This window comes from Protomyctophum parallelum (assembly GCF_964188405.1).
Source record: "Protomyctophum parallelum genome assembly, chromosome: 9".
Classification (NCBI taxonomy): Eukaryota; Metazoa; Chordata; class Actinopteri; order Myctophiformes; family Myctophidae; genus Protomyctophum; species Protomyctophum parallelum.
In genome coordinates, this window is record NC_139706.1 from 29,418,041 (window position 1) to 29,440,810 (window position 22,770).

Here is a 22,770-nt window from a genome sequence, read left to right on the forward strand (position 1 = left end):
GGAACTAATGTAAAATGTTGCTCCATACGGATATTGTAGAAACTATTTTCCCCAGCAGCTTCCTCTGGTCCAATCCATGGCTTCCATAGCCCTTGGTAGGCCACCTGTCCAGGGAAGCCCCTTTCTACTGCTAGGTTTCATTTTTACTCTTGTTGAGGACATTAGTTGCCAGTTCGGCTCAACAGAACGCATAGATTTTTTTAAAGGACGCCCTGTTCTAACATGTTATAACTTCATACAAACTTAAAATGCGAACCCGAAGCTAAACAATGTGTAGAATATTTTTTTACTTGTTTTCACGTGCCTACACTGAATTCAATACATTCATTCGGGTGCAGGAACAACTTATTTGAAATCTTTACACGTACAGTACGCCTCAATTTTGGCGTGCTTAAAAATTAGGCCAACAATTTTGCTATGATGAATAAATGTTTTCTAGCCAAAGATTAGAGCAGTGGTTCTCAACTGGTTTTGCACTAGTACACAATTTTATGTTGACCATGAAGTCAGGAGTCAGGACCCAATATATGATATATTTATTTTTTCTCTATTAAAGGTGTTTTTTGTCTGACCCTGTCCCTGTCAACATCTTACAGTCCACTTTTTGTCCTGAACAACTAGTTCAGAAACACTGGATTAGCTAGGGGCCACATGTAAACGTGCATACGCTTATGAGTATAATGCAGTGCAAGTTTTACACCCTTATGCTTGCATAGATTGTCAGTGGTAAATCTATGCAAGTTTTATACACAAGGCCCCACAAGTGTTTGCAACAACGTTTTGTTTTTTGTTGTTTAGATCATTTGCTGGCCCAGTAATTGCAGTTTTAACTTAATACCTTTAAGCAAATTTACTACCCCATAAAACGCCAACATAAGTTGATTGGGGGGGTGTAGCAGGAAATATTTTATATATGTATATGTATAGTCTAGTTTTATTTCTGTTTGAAATGAGAACAATGAAACATAACATTGATCAGACTTGAAGATTTTTACACTGAATCCACTTAGCCACAGCACAGTTATCTACCTGGAAGTTAGTCTTTTATTGTGTATTTTGTTTTGTTTTGTACTTGCCTGTCAAAAGCTACCGGTATACATTTTAAGAATGAAACAGACATTCCCCATGCAGTGTTATATCATAAATGTGTCTTTCATTCTTAACCACTTAAACCCTATACCTAGTTGACCAGAGTCCCCCTGGGCTCTATACTAGGTCTGCACAGTTTTCACATCAACATCTCTTTGCCAAAAATGGCCAATCTACAAGCTTACAATGCTTTGCGATGCGTTGTGAAATGTGAGCTTGTAGATCTGCTATTTTTGGTAAGTGTTTGCCCTAGAATAGGGATGCTAGGGTTCATGTGGTTAAAATTTAAGTCATTTGACCTCTTTCCCCAACAACAAAATGCAGTTCATCTCATTTCCATAGGTCTACATAGTTATTTATTTATAAAGGAAGGAGTTTCCTTACTAACAATACGGCTGAAGGTATATGTGACCAATGAACTGCTGTTAATTTATGTTATGTGATGTATTGCTAAACAGTTACAGTATGAGAAACATACTGTCACCTCAATCAGATTATTAGTGGTTTTTCACTGTACCATGTGTTCTCTTTCTGTGTGCCTGATTAGGACCGCACCAGACAGTAACCAACCTGCATTCACAACCAAGAGCGTCTCAGCGCATAAAATGTGAACACACTAAAAAGTGCAAAACATATTGTCACTTAAAAGTGGTTTTGGAAGATTTGAATATCTTTTTAATACTAACAAATGTAAGAAGTTAGAAATGTAAAATATTGGGAATTGGAGCAGACAGTTCATCAGGGTATTCTGATGTCAGTTGACAGCATGAGAAGCAGCCCATAATTTATGTAGTCTCACGGAAAGAAAATGGTAATTGCATGTCTAATCTGGCCATTCCTATTTGGACTAATAGGGCAAACATGCCAGCAATATAATTTGTATATGTGGTCTTGATTGTGTCAAATCCAAATGTTCATTCATGGATTGCATTTAATGATGGGGTCCTCACTGTATTACAGGAAGCAAGTAACATGTTATTGAAGCATCTGTTCTTGTGTATATGATTTATGATTTTTAATAATTGAAGCCTAATTTATACTGTTGCAAGATGGTGTCGCTTGTCGAAAATAGCCAATCTACTTCTACAAACTATGTTTTGCATCATCTGCCATACTCTCTTCATGAATACCCACCCTACTTCCACACTCCTTCCAAAAAAGATTTGAAGTAAATTATTTAATATATTTAGAGTTTAGACTTATTTTCTATTCCATTTTTAGATGATTCTATGGCATGCATTCTCACAATTCGAATTCGTGTGTGTGTGCATATATGATTAAAAGGGGGGACATTTTAAGCAAATCTACAGAACACAAAAAACCTTCCTCAATACTGCTGGTAAGGTTTATCGCCATGCAAATTTCTAGGGTTGTAAAGTTTGTTATTTTCAAGACTTGCATATAAATGTAAATATTTGTTGATTTCAATGCTGTGAGTAGGTTCTGTAGAGCAGCAAACGCAAACTAATGATTCACAATGTACAACAGTTATGTTAATTGTATGTTGTATCACTTGTGTGGACAACAGAGTTGTGGGTGATACCTAAACTAGAAGTATTTACTTTGTTCTCGTCATTTCTTTGATTAGCAGAACACTACTGTGTGAATATGTATATAAAAAAAGGATTCACCATGTTGGTCTCTACCTCTTGAACTCAATAACTTGGTGTGTGTACCTACACAGGTTCATGTTTTCTCGTGGAGATTGGTTGTTAACCACATGAATGTCCATTCAGGCTTTTATATTGAAAATGATCAAATATTGTCCCTGTCCTTTTCCCTCACCATCCAGCCAATCTGACTAATCTAAATGAAAACTATTCACCTACAATTTTGTTATCAGACCTTTGTATTTATGAACCTCAGCAACAGCCAAGTTTCCTGACTGTTAGTCAACTTTGCATTATATTTGATAGGATACAGCAGGGAGGGGAAGTAATTCACATTAGCCTCTGATGGTTGCGTTCAAATCTCAGTGAGAAAGGGATTGATTTTCCATACTACTAGGGAAGTTTATATAATATTACAGTTCCGAGTACATAAAATTAACCTTGACAGGAATTCAACTTGTATAAAGAAAATAAATATCATCCTATTTCATGAGTTCTCACAGTGTTTTATTGTAATTAACATTATTGTAGGCTATAGTTTATCACCATGCAAACAAGACTCTGCTAACTCGATGCAGTTAATGGAGGCAATTCGCTTTTTCCGATAGGGAAATGGATGGGAGCTTTCTCAGGAATTAATACAACCAGCAGGGGTACAAGTTGTTACTCCCCCCCCCCCCCCCCCCCCCCCCCCTTTCCTGTTTGAGATATTTGTGTACATAAAGTAGTTTCTTATTACTTTGTGTTAGAATGAAGTACTTGAATCCACCGTAGCTCATTTTGGAAAAGTAAAAAAGGAGTAACTGACAAGCTTTGTGTCATGGACAAACAAACTCTGTTGTGAGTGACTATTTGGATCAAGAGTATATTGCTGTCAAATGCATTTTTATATATTTGAAATTTATACTCAATGTGAATTTGAATACAATTTACAGTATACAGTAGTACATAGATGCATCTACTGGTATTCTACTCTGCGCTCAATTAGGGGAGGGTGTGTGCCAGTGGTGGAAAGTAACTAAGTACATTTACTTAAGTACACTTTTGATGTATTTGCACTGACTATTTCCAATTTTCAATACTCGTACTTCTACTCCACTACATCTCAGAGACAAAATGTTTACTTTTACTCCACTACAATTATTTGAAAACTTTAGTTAGTTACTTTGGAGATTTTAATTTTGATTAGAAAACATACATTAACCACTTCAACCCTATATACATTTCGACCATTTGAAAATCGGCTATTTTCAAAAGATTTTGTAGCCTACACATTTTGAAATGGGACATTCTGCAATATGAGTATTTTAGTACTTTAAGTACATCTTGATGCCGATACTTTTGTACTTTTACTTGAGTGCATTTTTAATACAGGACTTGTAACGGAGTACATCTATATTACAGTACTTTTACTTGAGTACAACATTTGAGTACTTTTTCCACCACTGGGCGGGGGTCTATAATACCTATATGTGAGGTCTCTATAAAAAGTGTAGATTTGGAAAATGGTGAAATCATTAAATGTGACAAAGAATGCCAATGCTTCTTGACCATTACTTGCCTCCTTGATTGATTGAATGCTTTATTGGCATAAATGTAATCAGTACGGGGTACAGTCAAACAGAAACGTAATCAGTACAGGGTACAGTCAAACACACATCCAATGGGATCACAGAAAAAAACCTCAAATCTCTCCAATTACTGAAAAATGGTGCTAATATATGCTGTGGAATCCATCATGGGTGGACTCCCAGAAATGAGTCGTTGTACCGTGTGACTGCCTAATTGCAGCCTTCCGTCCATCCTTGCCTCCACTAAGTCATTGTTCTTCCACTCACAGTCATCTCTGTAGCGACAGCTATCACATTTCCATGCATCCTCAATGTCCACACCATGGGCTTCTCTCTGGCCCTTCCAATAGGCCAGGTGTCCTGCCAGCTCTGCTCTCAGCTGAGTCTCCTTAAACTGGACACGCATTGTCCCATCGGAGGCCTCAACAACATAGATGACCTGCAACTTGTCAGCCCGTCTGATCTTTGAGAAGACCATGGTGCTTAGTACATGATCCAAGAGTTCTCCAAAGGTACTACAAGACTGTAATAGACCAGGGATCTCTGTCCCAAGACTCGGCTGAGGCTGTAATAGAGCACGGATCTCTGTCCCAAGACTCTGCTGAGGCTGCAGTTGGAGATGCTGAAGAAACTGCTCTCTCTTCACACCTCCACTCACCATACAGTCAAAAAGGAGCTTATGCATAGCTGTCTGTATAAGTAAAGATGGTTTGTTATTGTTTGCAATGTACTTAATCAGCAATAATTAGTTAAAATACAAATATGTGCAAATATATAGTTACCTGAAATTGATGCTCTCCAGAATCTGCAGTAAAAAGCTCAACATCTTTATTTAATCTCTTTACATGGCTGAGCACCAGTTTCTTCTGCTTGTCAAAATGCAGCGTATCAATTGTCCCTGTGAAGAATGTGTTGTCCAACACTCCAAACACAGGGAAGTCCATCACAGTTTTTCCTGGAAATTGGATACGGGAAACAACGTGCATGACATACAGTAATTGAGGACATATTCTTTCACACACCATTGACAGAAGACCAATGTCAGTGCCACTACTAACCTGCTTCAAGTTCGGACATCTTCTTTACAATGCTGAGCAACTTTAAGGACTCTTGGTCTTCCCTGGTCATTTGTACACCATAACGTTTTGCATGGCCCATCTGGTCAAACTCTGGGTTGCCACAGGTAACTATATGGACCAAAGCTGTTAGAAATATAGGCTATACAGGCTAATGAGGCTGTGTCATATCTTGTGGTTTATACCTGCAGTATATTATAGATCATACGATATATAGGTTAACAATTACATATGTAAACAGCCTAATGATGATGGACAGATGACAGCCAAGGTTCTGAGATCACATCATTCTTTTTTTTTCCCATGAGCGTCACAGAAGCTTGCATTGCTGTTGTATTAGCTGCAAATTGTATTTTAACAAGGGAGAGCAGAGGTAGTTCCGTCTGTCCAGGGCAGGCAATGGCTCTTCTGGATAGCAGTTCTTCTCTGCAAAGTCTGGAATCATGGGGGGTGACTCTGACTCTCACTCAGTCCTTCCCAGATTGTGTGTTCATTTTGCTCTAAACTCACCATGATTGGGTACATGTCTCCTTGGCTCAAAAGACTTCTGCTTCTCTTTCAGCATGTTAATCATCTTCATCTCGCATGACCTCTGCTCACACAGCTGGCTAATGCTCAGATTCTTTAAGTTGAATCGTTCCATAGGAGTTGGTTTGGGAATGTAAACAATCTGTCTTCTGCGCTTCTTCGGCCACAAGAGACTGCAATAAAATGTACAATTCAGCACAGTACCAAAATGACGGAGAAGAATATGAAGGCCTACCACACAGTATGTACAAATGCAAAACCACCAGTCAGAGTAAAACCTGAATAAAACATGTTAACATGGGTCACATCACATGCACATATACCTGTCCTACAGCATGCACAGCTTGGTTAAGAAGAAGGTGGTTACCTGGGATCTTTGCTGTCCCCTGATGTCCTACAAATAACATGGTCAGCAGAATGTCCTTCATGTGGAACTAAATTATAATTAAAAGTATATTATTTACAGCAGTTAATGGTAAAGTTATCTTCAAATCTGCAAAGCATGAAAACGTTTGCTAGCTTTGGTTTTCCAGTGCAGTCAGACCTCTAGACTACTTTGCAATACGATGAGTGGTTAAAATAAACACAAATTTAGGCCTACCTGTTTTGGTTACAGCTGTGCTTGTTGACCACACACCAATCATGAATGAACTTTGAACCTAAAAATCTAGTATAAAATGTGAACTATGAAGAGTTCACAAACACTGGAGTCCCTCTTGCCTCTTCCAAGGATATATTGAGAGTGAGAGTCACCACCAACGCCAATGGATGGATGCAAATGCAGTCACACGTCGCTCACACCAGTGTTTAAGGTTGATCAGACATCAGTTCATTGTTTTGTTAATCAGGTTATAGAGCACTACCGACACCCAGATACTGCTTTCACAGAGACCATTGGTCAAAACACTTGAATGATTCTCCTGCATTTTAATTGGTTTGGTTTGCTGCTTCGCATAAAGGATTTGGGGAATGGGGGTAATCTACTTAAAATGTTTTCTTCTGTTTTTGGAGATGAGTTTGAGCATGCCTGTTTGTAAATAGATGCCCCATTATCCTGCTGATATCGGTTTTAATATTATGACATGTTAGTACAAATGCAGCTGTGGTACTGCAGCATAGAGATGATGATGATGAATGGTCATTATCAAGACATAACTCACCGCTGAATTCAGCGATTGACCAATCAGAATCAAGCATTCAACCAAGCCATGTAATAAATGGTAATAATGTGGGGTATGCTCACCACATTACTGTAAGCACTGCACTTCATTCATTGGGGAAAACTTGGTCCCCTCCTTTTTCCCTTCTGCCCTTTTCTCCACCAAATGTATTAAACGTAAATAGCGAATCTACATTCTACAAGCTCACAAAATGTTTAGTGGCTCACAAATAAGTCAGTCTATGTTCTGCAGTGTGCTACTACACCAATGCCTGACAATTGGTTACTGCTGGTAATTTGGCAGATTCGTCTTATCCAGTGCAGACAAACCCTCCTTTACCTTATTGTTAGATTTTCAACTTCATACATTTACGTTTGAATGATCATATTAAATCGGTTTGCTGTTTGTCATAAATTACTTGATGTAATACAAACATCAATTAAAGGTGTTTGAGGTTGTTGTTTTGGTATGGTCCCCCTATGCTAGCGTTCTGGGTATACATTGCCAATTTTGGCCCAAGACTGACTGTTCAGTGTTCACACCTCTAGGAACTGGGAATTCATTAGCAATCTCACTCTATACTACACTATTATAAACCAGGGACTTCATTAGGCCTACTTTCCAAGACTCCAAAGGAGTCAGGACAGATGGAACAAATTACTCACCCTTCAGTGTTCTCAGAATGAATGATTATGATGAAATGGTATTTCTGCAGATGGTTGTTGTATAATTAAAAAAAATGTTTAGTGATATAACAGTTAAAGAAACATAGAAAACTGATAAACGAACCAAATTGATTGATTTGATTTGTGCCCTGGAAATTTGTTTCCAAAAAAATGTAAATAAATAGCCTAAAACTTTGGAAAACAAACGGTCTGAGGTAATGCCAAGTACAGTATATACTGTCAAGTAGAAAAAAAGAGAGAGGAGAGGAAGGAGCACATCTGTTTGGCCAGAATATAAATGTTTGGTAGGTGGTAGGTGGTAGGTGATATTTGGTACAACTGGGTGACAGAATTGATGCACTGAGCGGTGCAACTGTACATTTATTGTTATAGTTACTGCACTGTTACTGTGCTCTGTACTGTAGTGTACTGTGCTCTGTACTGTAGTGTACTGTGCTCTGTACTGTAGGCCTACTTTGATTATATTTGGAAAGAATGACAGTTAAATGACAGAGTTACCGTGTGAGGGTCTCGGGAACATCCAGACCCCCAGGAACACGCCTAGGGGCCGGCCCGGTTAGAGCGAGCCTTCCCACATCCGAAACGATCGAGAAATGACAGTTACCGCAGTTACTCTCTGATGAGCCTGTTTGTACGTGTACAGTGTCAGTTTGAGACTTGTGATTGGATGGCCTAGCTAGGCCCTAGTGGATGAAGATAGATGCAGGGAGTATATATCTCCCCATCTTCTATGATTAGTCAGAGCTCTCCAAGTCTCTCACACTTCTTATGTAGCTTTCTTAGCTCTGAACATGGCTCTCACCTCTTTCTTTGCGTGACCATTTACTCTGTCATTTGTTTATTAGGGTTCATGCCATTACTCTGCTCTCACACTTGTAAGTTGCTCTGATCATCTGCTGAATGCCTACTGTACATATGCAGTTGTATGTTGGTTACTTGTTGACATATTTTTTAAACATACATACAATTGACCGCAAATGCTAAGAACGTTATTTGTTGTGTTTGACAGATGCTAGTCTATTTAGTTTCATATGCTAATTGAATTACCTTACTCTTTGCTATATGCCTACAGTATATTTGACCATTTACCCTACGTTGTTGACTATAGGGTTCATGCCACTTTGATGTTGCACTTTATAAATCACTCTGGATGAGAGTATGCTAAATGCCTAAATTGTAAATTGTATATGTGTGTCTGCCTTTACAATGAGTGATGGTCTTTCTCAGGAGCAGCTCTGTTACCCATACTCTAATGTCTCATGTGTCAGGGCCCAATTCAGCGTGGGGGCCCAAGTTGGCTTATATTTGGTATTTATATTGGGCATGCTAGTAACCATTTTGGGGAACTTGGTGGTCATCGTGTCTATTGCTCATTTCAAGCAGTTGCACAGCCCCACAAATATCTTGATTCTATCACTGGCCTTAGCTGATCTTCTTCTGGGTGTCACTGTCATGCCCTTCAGCACCATCCGAGCAGTTCAGGGCTGCTGGTTCTACGGAGACACATTTTGCCTGCTTCACTCTAGCTTTGACTTTTTCCTCACTTCTGTCTCTATCTTCCACCTGATCTGTATCGCTGTGGATAGACATGAGGCAATATGTAACCCTCTGCATTATACCAGGAACATCACCATGTCTGTGGCTTGGCTTATGGTATTTGCCAGCTGGGCATTAGCTGCAATCTATTCTTATGGGCTCATGTATTCAGGTGCTAATGTTATAGGTTTAGAGAATTACCTGAAATCCATCTATTGCCTTGGGAGCTGTAACCTTCTTTTTAATATCCTTTGGGGAAGCCTTGACACAATCATAGCTTTTATCTTTCCTTGTGCTGTAATGGTGGGCTTGTACACTAAAATATTTGTTGTGGCTAAAGAGCAAGCGAGAAAGATTAATGACATTAACAACTTCAATCCAAACAGTGGAAAGGGACTGATTAGACGGTCTGAGCACAAGGCAGCCAAAACACTGGCTATTGTTGTTGGTACGTTCATCTTTTGTTGGATGCCTTTCTTTTTAAATTCTATAATTGATGCCTACACAGGTTTCAACACACCTGCTGCTCTATTTGAAGTGTTTGTCTGGCTGGGTTACTTCAACTCAACCGTGAACCCAATTATATATGCCCTGTTTTATCCATGGTTCAGAAAATGTTTTCATCTTATTGTTACATTGAAAATATTCAGCCACCATTCTTCAACCATACATTTATCAAACTAAAACTACAGAGTAATCTGAACCAATCATGTGCAGGATGATTTTTTTTGTAAACAAAACCATATTTATTTGTATTACCTCATGCCTCATGCGTTACTATTTAATTTTATATATTCCATTTTATTATATTCTTTTAAAACCCTGGCCTGGAATGTAAGCTGTCTGTAGCTTAATCTATTTTGATATACGGTATGTAATTTCTTTTTAAATAATAGCCTACTATTTCTGTGTTTTAACTGCAATGTTTTATATAGTTTAACGCCTTTGCCTTTTGTGCGTTCAAATTGTTTTGCATTAATAGCCTTATAGCCTGATCCAGCGCAGGCTACTTCAAATGTATACTGCTCCGCAGTTATTCTGTTTGTCCACTGGAGAGCGCCAGAACTCTCTTAGCCACGGTCGTGACTTGTGGCTAGTTAAACATTTTGAAACGCTTTATACCTACCGATTTGATTTGCCATTTCAATTAACAACAATCTTATTGGGTTAATTACACATTCGTGATAAACTTTAGTAGGTTATAGCTCGTACAATGCATGTTCGTCGATTTTAACGGGGTTTTAATGTAACAGCTCTTTCCCATTTTGGATTGGTCCATGGCGAAATGCGTCATCGTCAGCTTGTCCAGGAAGTAAGTAATGACTAATATCCTATACTAATATCATATCGGTTTTTAAATTCTCCGGGTGATCCAATAACGTGCGCCTACGTTACGCACTTCATTGCATAGGGTTTTATTTTGACTTTGTTTGTGGTTCTATTTCTATTTTTGTGTCCGAAGCATGACGCTGCCTAGTATCGCCGAGAATGCCTTCACTTTCTCGGGAGTCACATCGGCATCGCTTCTCGGCCTTTTGGCTAAGATCAAGTGTAGTATCTGTTCTTATCAGTTTAATATCTGATACGTCCCCTACCCGGGGACCATATATTAAATTGATTTTTGGAACTGGGAGATGGAATAGGGGCTTGCTCCGTCCACTCCACGCATCGACCTGGTATTGCAGTATCTCCAGGAACGGTGCAACCCCTGACGTGTCAAAAATAATTAATATTATTCTCAGGCATTATCTGCTACTTCTACGTGGGCTTAGCTAATAAAGAAAGAGTTTGTATGCTGCTTGTTCCCCCATCTCCTGCCTAGACTATTATGTCAATGTTTCATTGTGCTTTTAGAAGCATAGGAATACACTGTACACCTGCATCCTCACTATTTTGTGCTGGAAATACATGCAGCCAACTACCACGTATTCTTCTTCAGAACTTGATTAATATATTATCCAGCCAGCGTAGCCGCAATTTGCAACTCTAGATTTTTTTTTACAATGGGTTGAATCTAGAGTTGCAACAAGCTCCATCCACTTCCTATTCATCATTTTTGGTTTGTGATCTGCTTGTCTTAAATGACGTTAAACTCACCAACATTGCAGCTGCAGTCCAAGCTTGAATTATCCTCTTTCAATCTGCCGAGCTTGTTTTTCATCAAAATCCACCGTAGAGATGTTATGAGCTACTTTCTGTCAAGACATCCTCTGCAAATGATTATTTCTTTAAGTGTTGCAGTTTGGAAGCACTCGTTTCTGTTAACGGGTCACGCTGCTGCCTCCTGCATTATGTGCAAATTCGAAACAGGTTGAACGCAGGGCCGTTCAGTGACATACGACGAGTGCTTCCAAACTCCAAAATAATCACTTGCAGAGGATGTCTTGACAGAAAGTAGCTCATAACATCTCTACACTGGATTTTTATGAAAAACAAGCTCGGCAGATTGAAAGAGGATAATTCAATCTTGGACTACAGCTGCAATGTTGGTGAGTTTAACGTCGTTTAAGACAAGCAGATCGCAAACCAATAATGATGAATAGGAAGTGGATGGAGCTTGTTGCAACTCTAGATTCATCCCATTGTAAACAAAATCTAGAGTTGCAAATTGCGGCTACCAGCCAGCCCAGCCTACTATATTAGATTGTGAAGTTACAGGTTTTATCGCATAACAATGCGCACCCAGTACCAACATTCCAATATTTTACTCAATCACTCACTTTTTTTCATTTGTGTCACTTAACTACTTCAAAGATATTTAGAGGGAAATGATTGCAGATCCAGCATAGAACCCTGTGGGACCCCAGCCAAGGCTTTAAGATGGATATTTTACTTGGGGTCACTTTAGCATGATCTACTCAGGCTTTGTTTCACCCCAGCCCAGGCAGTTTTTAAGTTGCTTGATTCAAGATTTAGATATTTGATATTAATTATATATAAGGGCTTTGTATATTTATACTGTTTTGTTCATCCAGATAAATAAGAGTATACAGTAGGTGGCATTATTTCAATAGTTAAGTTAGGAATCTTTTTGTTTTAAATACTTAGTTTGCATGGCCTATCCTGTTTCTTGTCTTACGAAACAGTCGAAACCCAGAAGAAATGTTTGCGTTTTGAATGAAAATAAATGTGAAAAGCCCTGAGGAGCCAAAATGTGTTAAAAAAATAAAAATAAAAAGCACATTTATTTTGTGAGTGCAAACTGTTTAAGACTCTTGGCTGAGTGAGTCTGCACCAGTCCTACAACTACTTTATGTCAGTAAGCATTCTTAGCTTGGGACTTATGTCCTAATATTTTAATTTCTTTCAATGACATGACATACTTCTTGTTACACTTTGAATTTGGCCGGTACTCAACCGGCCAAACGGTACTCAACGGTACTTAAGTAGGCTATCACCACTTCTTGGTGAACCTAGGTAGGCTTACAAGCTGTTTGTTCAAATTCTTGAGTTAAATTGGACCAAACTATCAGTTTCAAAGTTGGATACATTAACAGGTATGATATGAGGCCCAATCTGGGGGAAAAAACACACACACACACACACACACACACACACACACACACACACACACACACACACACACACACACACACACACACACACACACACACACACACACACACACACACACACACACACACACACACACACACACACTGTTGTACATGCTGGTGGAATGTGTTTAATAAGTGCAGGCATGGCAGATTTGTCATTTAAAAGTAATTTTTTAATAATTATTTGTAAATTTGTGGTGGAGAAGTCTGAGACGGTCAGTGTCCTTGGAAAGTCATCAGTGTGGGTGTAAGCACACTCAAGTGTCAAGAAACGCCTAGTCTCTTCCGGGTTTTTAAACAGCTGGTGGATGGAAATGACGCTCACACTGCGTCAAGTTGCAGACGTCAAGCGTGTCAAGTTGCAGCCGCGCGGCTGCAACTTGACGCATCGGCAAAAAAAAACGCTTTTCCGACACGTCAAGTTGCAGCCATGCGTGAGCGTCATTTCCATCCACCAGCTGTTTAAAAACCCAGAAGCGATGCCTGGACTAGGTGCTTTCTTGGCACGTATTGTCTGCAGTTTGGAAATGTGTGAGTGCGTGGTGTGTTTAGAAGCCAATAGAAACCAGGATCACAGTGACGTTGTCGGCACAGCCCCGCCTCACTGCCTCGCTGGCCAAACGCTGACTAGCAGCTTCATATCTGGCTGCCTCCTCTGTTAGCCCCTCCCTCTTCTCAACAGGCTCCTCCTTAAAAGAGAGACTGATTAGTGCCGACACACACACACACACACACACACACACACACACACACACACTCTCTCGCTCTATCTACCTGTAGGACACCGAGGACATATTTCACAGCCTCGTCGGCAGAGAACACTTTAAACAGGCCATCACATGCCAAGATTATAAACCTACAGACAAGGAGAGAGAAAGAGAGGGGTGAGACCCAGTGGTGTAGTGGAGATTGTTTTTAACTGAGGGAAGCTATTTTTGAGGTCATGTGCACTGCGTGCACGCGGAAGCGCACAGACACACTCCGAACAGCATTAGCCTATGAAATATTCCTTTTGGTTTGATGTTTCATTCATTTCTGTACCATTTCTTATGAGGTAACTACAGTATAGTATAATTCTTATCACTTAGGAATAGTAGCATTAACCACTTAAAACACTCTATTCTTAGTGAAATGGATATGACTTGCAACTGTACTTGGACCGCTTTTCCCCCGTCTAGTACACAATATCTCTTATACAATTCCCAATCTACAAGCTCATGACACTGTGAGCATTAGTTAGCAATAATAGCAGCAATAATAGTAGTTATTAAAGTAGTACCTGTCGTTGGTCGTGAGTTGACATCTTCTAATGTCAGGAGTTGATATTACACCACAGCGTTTGTACTGACCATCTCCTATGGAGCGAGACACCTCAAGAACCCCCAATACCCTGCCATCTCTACACAGCACACATGGACAGAAGATTTACAGAAGGTTATATTGGACAGTAGTCAGCCATTAATCAAGTCATGTGATTCTTCACTGTGATTAACTGACTGAGCACTACTTTTCAAATACATATGTAATTGAAACAGATTAAACTAACTTTGTATTCATATTATTTAGTTCATGTTATTTAGTGGGGGCCCTGTAAGCAAGCCACTCCAGTATTGGCTCCCTTTGACCACCAGTAGCAGACTGTGGTTGCACTGGGCAGCTTCCAGTATCCAACATTAGCAGACTGCACTTGTACTTCTGCAGCTCCCAGTGACCAGCAGTAAATGATTGTGGTTGACAGCCCTAATGTCAAACCATGCAAAAATAATTTGTTATTCTTGTAGGCCAGTTGCAGTGATGTCACCTGACTGTTCCTCCAGCTCTCTGGATCCTCATGCGTTCTTCATAGATGGTTGGATTGTGTTCCTTACTGAGTCTGAGGGCCATAGTCACTGACCTCCTCTCTCCTTCTGCTCCTACAAGCTCAATACGACACAACACAGCCTGGAGAGGAGTAAATTAAAATCACCATGATCACCACAGAAACCAACATATGTGCACTTTTTGAGGAGTGACATTAAACAACGCCATATTAAAAGGTAGTGTAAGTGATATTTTTTGGTTAAAACAAAGTTTTCTGTTTCATTGCTACATAGTTTTTGTCGCCTGTTGCGCAACATTCAATGTTGCGCAACAGTAGGACATCATCGAAGATGTTCCCCCCATGTATAGCCGACGAGACCGAAAATCTTAAAACGTTAATAACTCTTGATCTAAATCATTCCGTCCAATTCTAAACAAAGATCATGTGATAGACGGCCCACCGCGGTCCAGTCGCCAGTCGCGGTAGATTTAATACCTCCCGTTGTTGTCGATCGCCTTTAGAGTGTTTTGGCTACATTTAGCTGCTCCAGCCACAAGCCGCAAAAAAAAACATAACAAAGTTCCAGTTCCAATTTTGTCTGCTCATTTACAATTCCACGTTTAATCTGTATCCTGACTGCGTTCTCCATCCTGATTGTATAAAATTGGTATCCCAGTTTCAGTTTCTGAAAATGCATTTGCATTTTGTCTCTGCAAAATGCAGAGACATGGAGACTCCTGTTACTGAACAAACTATAGCAATGAATACTATCACAATATAGAGCTTTTTAACACTTAATTTAACCAAACCAAAGAAAATCACTTAAACTACCTTTAATAATCATCTGTATTTATATAGCACCTTTCTTTAGCGATGGCCATTTGGAGAAATGCTATTAACCGGTAACCATTAGGCCTTATCGATTCATTATGATTAATCGTTAAGGAGGCAAAAAAAGTAATAAAAAAATTAGTATGGTATTTCATTTCATATATATTAGTATATAAACTAATATATATAATATATTGCTGCTGTTTTGTTTTCCCGGGCAGGGGACTCGGGGGAGGCCCTGGTCCCTGCCCAGTCGGTGATTCCGACTCGTGCTGTCGCCTTAAGGCCTATTCATACATACTCCAGTTTTAGGTGATAAGGTGACCACTGAAACGGTGGTTAGAAAAAACACACAGATGTATTGTGGTGAGCTGATGACGTTTTCGGTGGTGACCTTATCACCAAAACTGCTGTTTGAAGGCCTTAAAGGCTCATTCATAGTCTGGATTTTCGGTGGTGGGGTGACCACCGAACTACAACATGACGTCACGGTTAGCCATCACTACCTTTCATGAATTATAGCTTGGTGGAAGAATCTAATAATCTTTTCAGTTCAACGGAGTCAATTTCATTCATTAAACTTGATAATTTATACGTTCTGCTTTCACAGAGAAATGATCAATGACATGTCTTTACTCTCTTCCCAGTGGTGTGGTGTGGTGTGGTGTGGTGTGAGAGTGAGCCAGCCCCTACCCTGCTGTCCCCCAGGTTGGCCACATACACCATGTCATCCACAGCAAACAGACAGGTAGCAGTCGTACCATCCTTCCACGCCGGCTTTCTATCAGAAGAGGAAACACAGTCAGCCATGAGAGACTGGAAGCCACTGGCACCCACTTTTACCTAGCATATCTTGTTAAAAGTAAACTAATAAAGTTTGCTAACTAGAGCCAGTAAAATACTCTGTTAATTTAAATATTTATACACTGAGTAAAATGAATAGCAAGGATTCTACTGTGTAACTCAGCACTACTGTTCATTGCTTTTTTTTTGGCCTGTTATAAACTCTGGAAAACAATGTTTTTACTGGCAATGATCTTACTGGCTAGATGCCTTTTTCAGAAAGTCTTCATCTGTTTGTCGGAAAGTATCCAGGAGACACTTCTTTATCAGTTTGTCCAGATTCTCTGTCTCACCTAAAATTCAAGGTAAAACAAATTATTTGTCCCTGCTAGGAAAATGGTTCCCGAGACAAACATGTCTAATAATGTTGTTTAATAAGTAATCCCAGACAAACAAGTGACAATATGCTGTATTTTTTAAAGGTAACAAACCAGTGGGGATTCTGGGGAACTTCTTGGCCAGTGTGTGGTGCAGATGCTCAGCAGCGAAACAAGATGACCGTGCACCTCCATGGCCATCAAACACAGCAAAGTATGACATGCAAGACCTGAATGTGTAAAAGGGTGGTTTTATCAAATCTGAATTGCTCCATTTAATTTGAAGGGAACCTCACACATTATCCCCAAAATGATAAACCTATCTAGGACTAACTTATTTGTCTTGAACGTTAAGCATATTATTATTCAATTGGGACGTCATCGTTTCTGTGCACAATCCAACAAGACGATATCAGGGATTTGCTTAACTTGGTTAATTGTAACTATCAGGCAGCAAATGTAATGCTTTAATCAAGCAGCAATGTCACAACAGCAAGGAAAACTATTCAGCGGTGTTGTAATCTTTTGTTTATTTGTTTATTCTAGTTTCAGTAAAAAATAGCCAATCTACAATCTCACAACGCGGTGAGCTTGTAGATTGGCTATTTTGGCGAAGAAATAGAAAACAGCAGTCCAAATACAGTTGTAACCCAGGTCCGTTTTACTGAGAATAAAGGGTTTGGTAACACTTTAAAGGTCGGGTCTATAATGCATTACAATGGCAATTATGCATATAATGTGCTTATAAGGCGTTGTAAATGTATGACCACTGGCTCCAGACTAACTGGTGCCACCTACCTTTTCAGTTGGTAGCGCCACCACAAATGAGGTATAGCACCATTTTTTTCTTTGTATACATGACCTTATCATGCCCCTACATCGGGCGCCATGTATGTAGTGGTTTCCACCATTGAACCCATACTGTCGTGCGGCTCACCCGACAGGGTAAGGGACAAAACTCACGTCTTCACACCAGTCTCCACACGTCCCATGTCAGTTATACTTGGGTATGGGCTGGGCTTCCTTGGAGCAGCCAACCAGCCCACGTAAGTTGACGTAACCTTGAGGATGTTTTTTTCCCCCTTCCACTCGTCCTTCCTGCAAGTCGCACCGGTGCGACCTAGTTACATTTTAAGTAGCACCTTAAGTAATTAAGTATCATAATGCGACCTATTAAGTCACATGCTGGAGCCCTGTGTATGAGAACTTAGTACAATGTTATATTATGACGATAAGTGATTTATAATGCATTATAAGCTCAGTGGAACAGTGTCGTTGCTGTAAGTTGTTACGCATAATTATTAACATTTATAACAATTGTTATGAAGCGTTATAAATGCATTATAAATGTGATTATAGTGCATTATATAGATCTGACCTTTAAGTAAAGTGTTACCTGGTAGTTATAATGTGCTATTCCACTGAGTTTATAATGCATTATGACCAGCATGCCTTATAAGTGCATTATAATTGTGGTTATAATGACGTAGTAGGCTATAGACCCGACCTTAATATAAAGTCTTACGGAGTCAGAAGTGGCTGACTAACTACATTACTAAACATTATGGATCACTTTAAATCACGATTGTAGTAATGAGAGCTTACACTTGGGATGGCAGAGCAGACAGGTCGGTGGTCAGACAGCTGGTCATGTCTGGCATCAGGACATGAGCATCCTGCATCTCTTCTCTCTCACCTCGCCTTGATGCAACATAGCCTTTTAACGCAGGAAGACCTGGGGCGAGAGAGAGAGATAGACAGAGAGATCAGTAAGGGCCGATTCAGTAGCACCGAAGAGCCGACTTTAGGACGGTACCCCCCCCCCCCCCCCGAAACTCAAATGATGTCAAATTGTAGGCTCTACAGAGCCGAACCGACTTTTATTCGGCTCTAAAATAGGAGTATGAATCGGCCCTAAGTGTCAGCATAGATCTGGTATCATCTCTTAGTATTATTTTCATACTATACATCTTACTTTCAATTAACTAATCACCACCAGTAGGCATATTGTATATTATGCTATATACTGTATAGCCTAGTAAATAAGACAATGTTTAGGCAATTATTTAGTTATGCTTGTGAGTTGTAACTTGTGATATGTGGTGGTATCCATGAAACACATGTTGTGGCAAATGCCAATTATACATTATGTAAGTCTTCCTCAATGAATGTTTTTGGGTCTCGTGTGTTACTATGTTATGTCTTACTATATTATGTTTTGAATCTGACATGAAGGAAGGAAACAAACAAACATTGTTGTGGAACTGTTGAAAACCTTCTCTACAAACTTTCTTGATTTCCTCCGCTCCCCTGTCCTCTGATGGTCCATGATCCAAATCTGCTCTTTTCCTTTTTAAATTATTGTCTTCTTTTTCTTCTGCAGACTTGGACGCTGCTGGGGGAACAGCACCTGCACACGCACACACGCACACACACACACACACACACACACACACCACGGAACCAGATTATCGTCGGTACCCACACCGTATCTGTTCGTATTTATATTTAATTTAACAACAGGGTGACGTTAATAATGTGTGCGGGTTAATCCCGTGGGGCGTTGGTGATGAATGGTCCGTCAAAAATGCATGCACCTTGAAATTCTGACAACATATTCATAATGACAATTAAAAAGAAATTGCTACTTTGGAGCAATATAGCTATACGTTCAATTAAATGTTTATTGTGTCATTCGTGTTACTTACAGGCGCTTTGGGTCGGTTCTGGTAGATCACCAAATAGATCCATAATGCAGAGTCGAACGTTAGCTATTTGGCTAACTGTGTGTTAGCAGCACATATGGTACCTTTTGCCTTTATTTAATATATGCAAGACACAGCCCTTCCTGAGGAGGGGAGGGGGGGGGTTCAGTTGTGGTGAATGTGGTCTTAGTCAATTTATTTGGCATTACTATGAAGGGAAAGTAGATTATGGTATCATTGCAATTTATTGGGCTACTCTAGACTCTAGCAGCAGAAACTTGCAGTAGAGTAGACACTAATGAGGTCAGAAGGGCACTGCAGACTGCTGCAGTGTCAATGCAAAAAAGGCAGCTGGACCAGGCGGTGACCCAGGGCGAGTGCTTTGGGCATGTACTAACCAGTTAGCAGAGGTCAACAACCATCAGCATGCCAATATCCCAAAGCTAAAATAAAGAATAAAACAAAATATTGAGTTGCATTTTACATGAGCCAAATGCTCTGAGGTGAGGAGCTGATTTTGGCCTACATTGAAAAGGTCATCAAGACATTAAATCATGGCTGGTGGTCTGGACTCTGGGATGTTGAATACATCTACATGCAGGACCACCTGGTGGGGCAGGGTCTCCAGTCTCCACATCTGTGACCCACTCCACCCCGCCCGGCCCCTTACCTCAAACTACTCAGGAGGAGGCCTACATGCACACATAGGAGGCCTTAAGTATGTTTCACCAGTTTCAATTGAAACGGGCCTCCACCCTCAGGGGGGGGCCTCCACCCTCAGGGGGGGGGCTCCACCCTCAGGGGGGGGGCTCCACCCTCAGGGGGGGGCCTCCACCCTCAGGGGGGGGGGCTCCACCCTCAGGGGGGGCTCCACCCTCAGGGGGACCTCCACCCTCAGGGGGGGGGCTCCACCCTCAGGGGGGGCTCCACCCTCAGGGGGGGCTCCACCCTCAGGGGGGGGGGCTCCACCCTCAGGGGGGGCTCCACCCTCAGGGGGACCTCCACCCTCAGGGGGGGGCCTCCACCCTCAGGGGGGGGCTCCACCCTCAGGGGGGGGGCTCCACCCTCAGGGGGGCCTCCACCCTCAGGGGGGGGGTCTACCCTCAGGGGGGCTCCACCCTCAGGGGGGGCCTCCACCCTCAGGGGGGCCTCCACCCTCAGGGGGGGTCCACCCTCAGGGGGGGCTCCACCCTCAGGGGGGCCTCCACCCTCAGGGGGGCCTCCACCCTCAGGGGGGGGGCTCCACCCTCAGGGGGGGCCTCCACCCTCAGGGGGGGCCTCCACCCTCAGGGGGGGCCTCAACAAAATAATGATGTCATAGGTATATGGGGGCCTCATATTTGGTCTTCAAACGGGCCTCCAGATTCCCAAGGCCGCCCCTGAGAACACACAAACACACCAAGCTGGCCATAGGGGGCGCTAGCTCCCCTCAAAGAGCCAGAATGCAAAATGCTTGTCATTCAGCCTCACTTTGAGTTGCTCAGTGGACTGTCTCTCACACAGCGATATGGAGAAAAATATCACACCCGCGTGACGTGAGCGGCACTGTTATCACCATACATCACATTCCGTGCTCAGCCAGTCAGCTTGAGCACATTCCGCGCACGCACACACACACACACAGCCTCAAAATACAACACAGCTCAGTGTTAGGGAACCCTGTAGCGTGTGGAAGACCCATAGATCCATAGACCCATAGATCCATAGATCCATAGACTCCAAGGTAGCCGCAATTAAGTAATGAATACAGCAATAGAGTTCAAAGGGTGCAGATGAAGAACAGCTGCACTAATTGGCGTCGTTAAGGCGTGCATGGCAACAGTTTGTGTCGCGTGTGATGTCACACCAGAAGATATAAGATGATGCACCGTGTTGAAAATGACTTTAGATGTCGAGAGAGAGAAGAGAGCGAGAGAGCGAGAGAGACAGACAGACAGACAGACAGAGTGATGTTGTCTTGGACCGTTTCCAAAGCAGGAGGACCAAAGCGATTCTGTCATGCTGCTGTAGCAGTGAGGAACAATCTGTATTCCTTTGGAGGCTGCTGTTATGGAGGGACCTCCAACAACATGGGACAGATGGATGTCCATGTCTTCAACACAGTGTCTTTATGCTGGAAGAAGTTACCTCCAGTGGAACCAGGAAGAGGAGACGGTAACCTTGAGGTTCCATCCATGCTCCACGTCCACACAGCTGTGTTGGTTGAAGATACAGTCTACATCTGGGGAGGCTATCCTTACTGCAATGTGCTTTATGCATTTGATGTTGACGCCCACAGATGGTTCAAACCCAGGGTTTCTGGGACTGTTCCAGAGGGGAGGAGCTTCCACTCAGCCTGTGTGGTGGAGAAGGTCATGTTTATCCATGGAGGAGAAACCAAGCTGATTGGATACACTAATGACATGTACAAGTTGGACACCAGCACAATGGTCTGGACTTTAATTAACACCAGAGGAACTCCACCTCCTGATTCACACAGTCACTCTGCCACCATCATTGGTACCAAGATGTTTGTATTCGGGGGCGGGAGGGGGTACCAGGGGGTCTGCAACACCATCAGAGTGTTTGACACAGAGACAAACGCCTGGCTGGACACACCTTCTGCACAACTTCTACCAGAAGGACGCTGGTGTCATTCAGCATTTATCTACAATGGAGAGCTGTACATATTTGGTGGCTGGAACGGTAAACAGGCCTTCAATGATGTGTGGAAATTCAGTCCAGAGACCTTCTCCTGGAAGAAGGTTGAGCCCAAGGGGAAAGGACCATGTCCAATGCGTGGTATGTGCTGTTGCATTGTGGGAGATCGTATCATCCTCTTTGGAGGATACAAAGGAGATTACACTATCTCTGATGAGCTGTTCATCTTAGACTTGAGTCCTCGTCTTAAGACGTTATGTAAGCTAGAAGTTGTTCAGTACGCTCTGGACCAATCAGAACTCCCACACAACATCAGGTGGGAACTGGCAGCCATGGCAACCAACGACAACAGACGACAACAACAATAACAACCGAGACCACATTCCAGACGAAGGAACAGCAGAAAGATCAAGAAATGATGGATCAACATCTCATCCCACCTGATGGTGAGCCACCTCTCAGCATCTCTTACTGAGATTCAAACCTCAGGAGTCTCCTTGTCTCCAGACAGGCTCTCTAACCATTCAGCTAGGCATCAAACAATGACAATTGTTCCGTCCAACACAATGCGGTGGAAACACAAACCTGTGTCTGTATGTTCCAAACTGAACACGGTGGAACTCTCTTTATTGTGTATTTATTTCTATGATCTATTTTTATTTAAAGGACCAAGCAGTCCTGAAAGGACTTGGTCTTCTATTGTTATTGTTAGTTTTTTTCCTTCTCCTTCTGCCAAAAAATGGCAGTTTTAGTAAAACTTAAAAGAAAAAAGAAAATAAAAAGATTATCGGCCTACAGAGAAAACTAAAATCTTAAAGAC

General features: G+C 41.5%; 2 protein-coding genes across 2 annotated transcripts; one reads left to right on the top strand and one right to left on the bottom strand.

Moving 5' to 3' along the window:
* Positions 1-9,043: 9,043 nt before the first annotated feature.
* Positions 9,044-9,940, top strand: LOC310864515 (trace amine-associated receptor 13c-like; the record flags this gene model as incomplete). Its single annotated transcript, XM_083773203.1, has 1 exon — positions 9,044-9,940. The coding sequence occupies one exon, from the start codon at positions 9,044-9,046 to the stop codon at positions 9,938-9,940; it is 897 nt and encodes a 298-aa protein (XP_083629329.1).
* Positions 9,941-13,285: 3,345 nt separating this feature from the next.
* On the bottom strand, positions 13,286-19,410 carry ilkap (integrin-linked kinase-associated serine/threonine phosphatase). Its single transcript, XM_083773362.1, has 10 exons — positions 19,314-19,410; positions 18,881-19,015; positions 18,211-18,340; positions 16,720-16,835; positions 16,488-16,581; positions 16,139-16,226; positions 14,615-14,754; positions 14,093-14,212; positions 13,588-13,669; positions 13,286-13,502 (listed from the first exon to the last, which is right to left on the bottom strand). The coding sequence occupies exons 1-10, from the start codon at positions 19,354-19,356 to the stop codon at positions 13,362-13,364; spliced, it is 1,089 nt and encodes a 362-aa protein (XP_083629488.1). The 5' UTR covers positions 19,357-19,410; the 3' UTR covers positions 13,286-13,361.
* Positions 19,411-22,770: the final 3,360 nt, after the last annotated feature.

Bases quoted from the DNA above. Each gene is read 5' to 3' on its own strand.
- ilkap (XM_083773362.1), bottom strand. From the start codon at position 19,356: ATGGATCTATTTGGTGATCTACCAGAACCGACCCAAAGCGCCT. The intron at 16,836-18,210 runs GTAAGCTCTCAT...TTACACATTCAG, and splicing joins TCTGCTCTGCCATCCCAAGT to GTCTTGCATGTCATACTTTG. The intron at 16,582-16,719 runs GTTTGTTACCTT...CTTGAATTTTAG, and splicing joins GTTCCCCAGAATCCCCACTG to GTGAGACAGAGAATCTGGAC.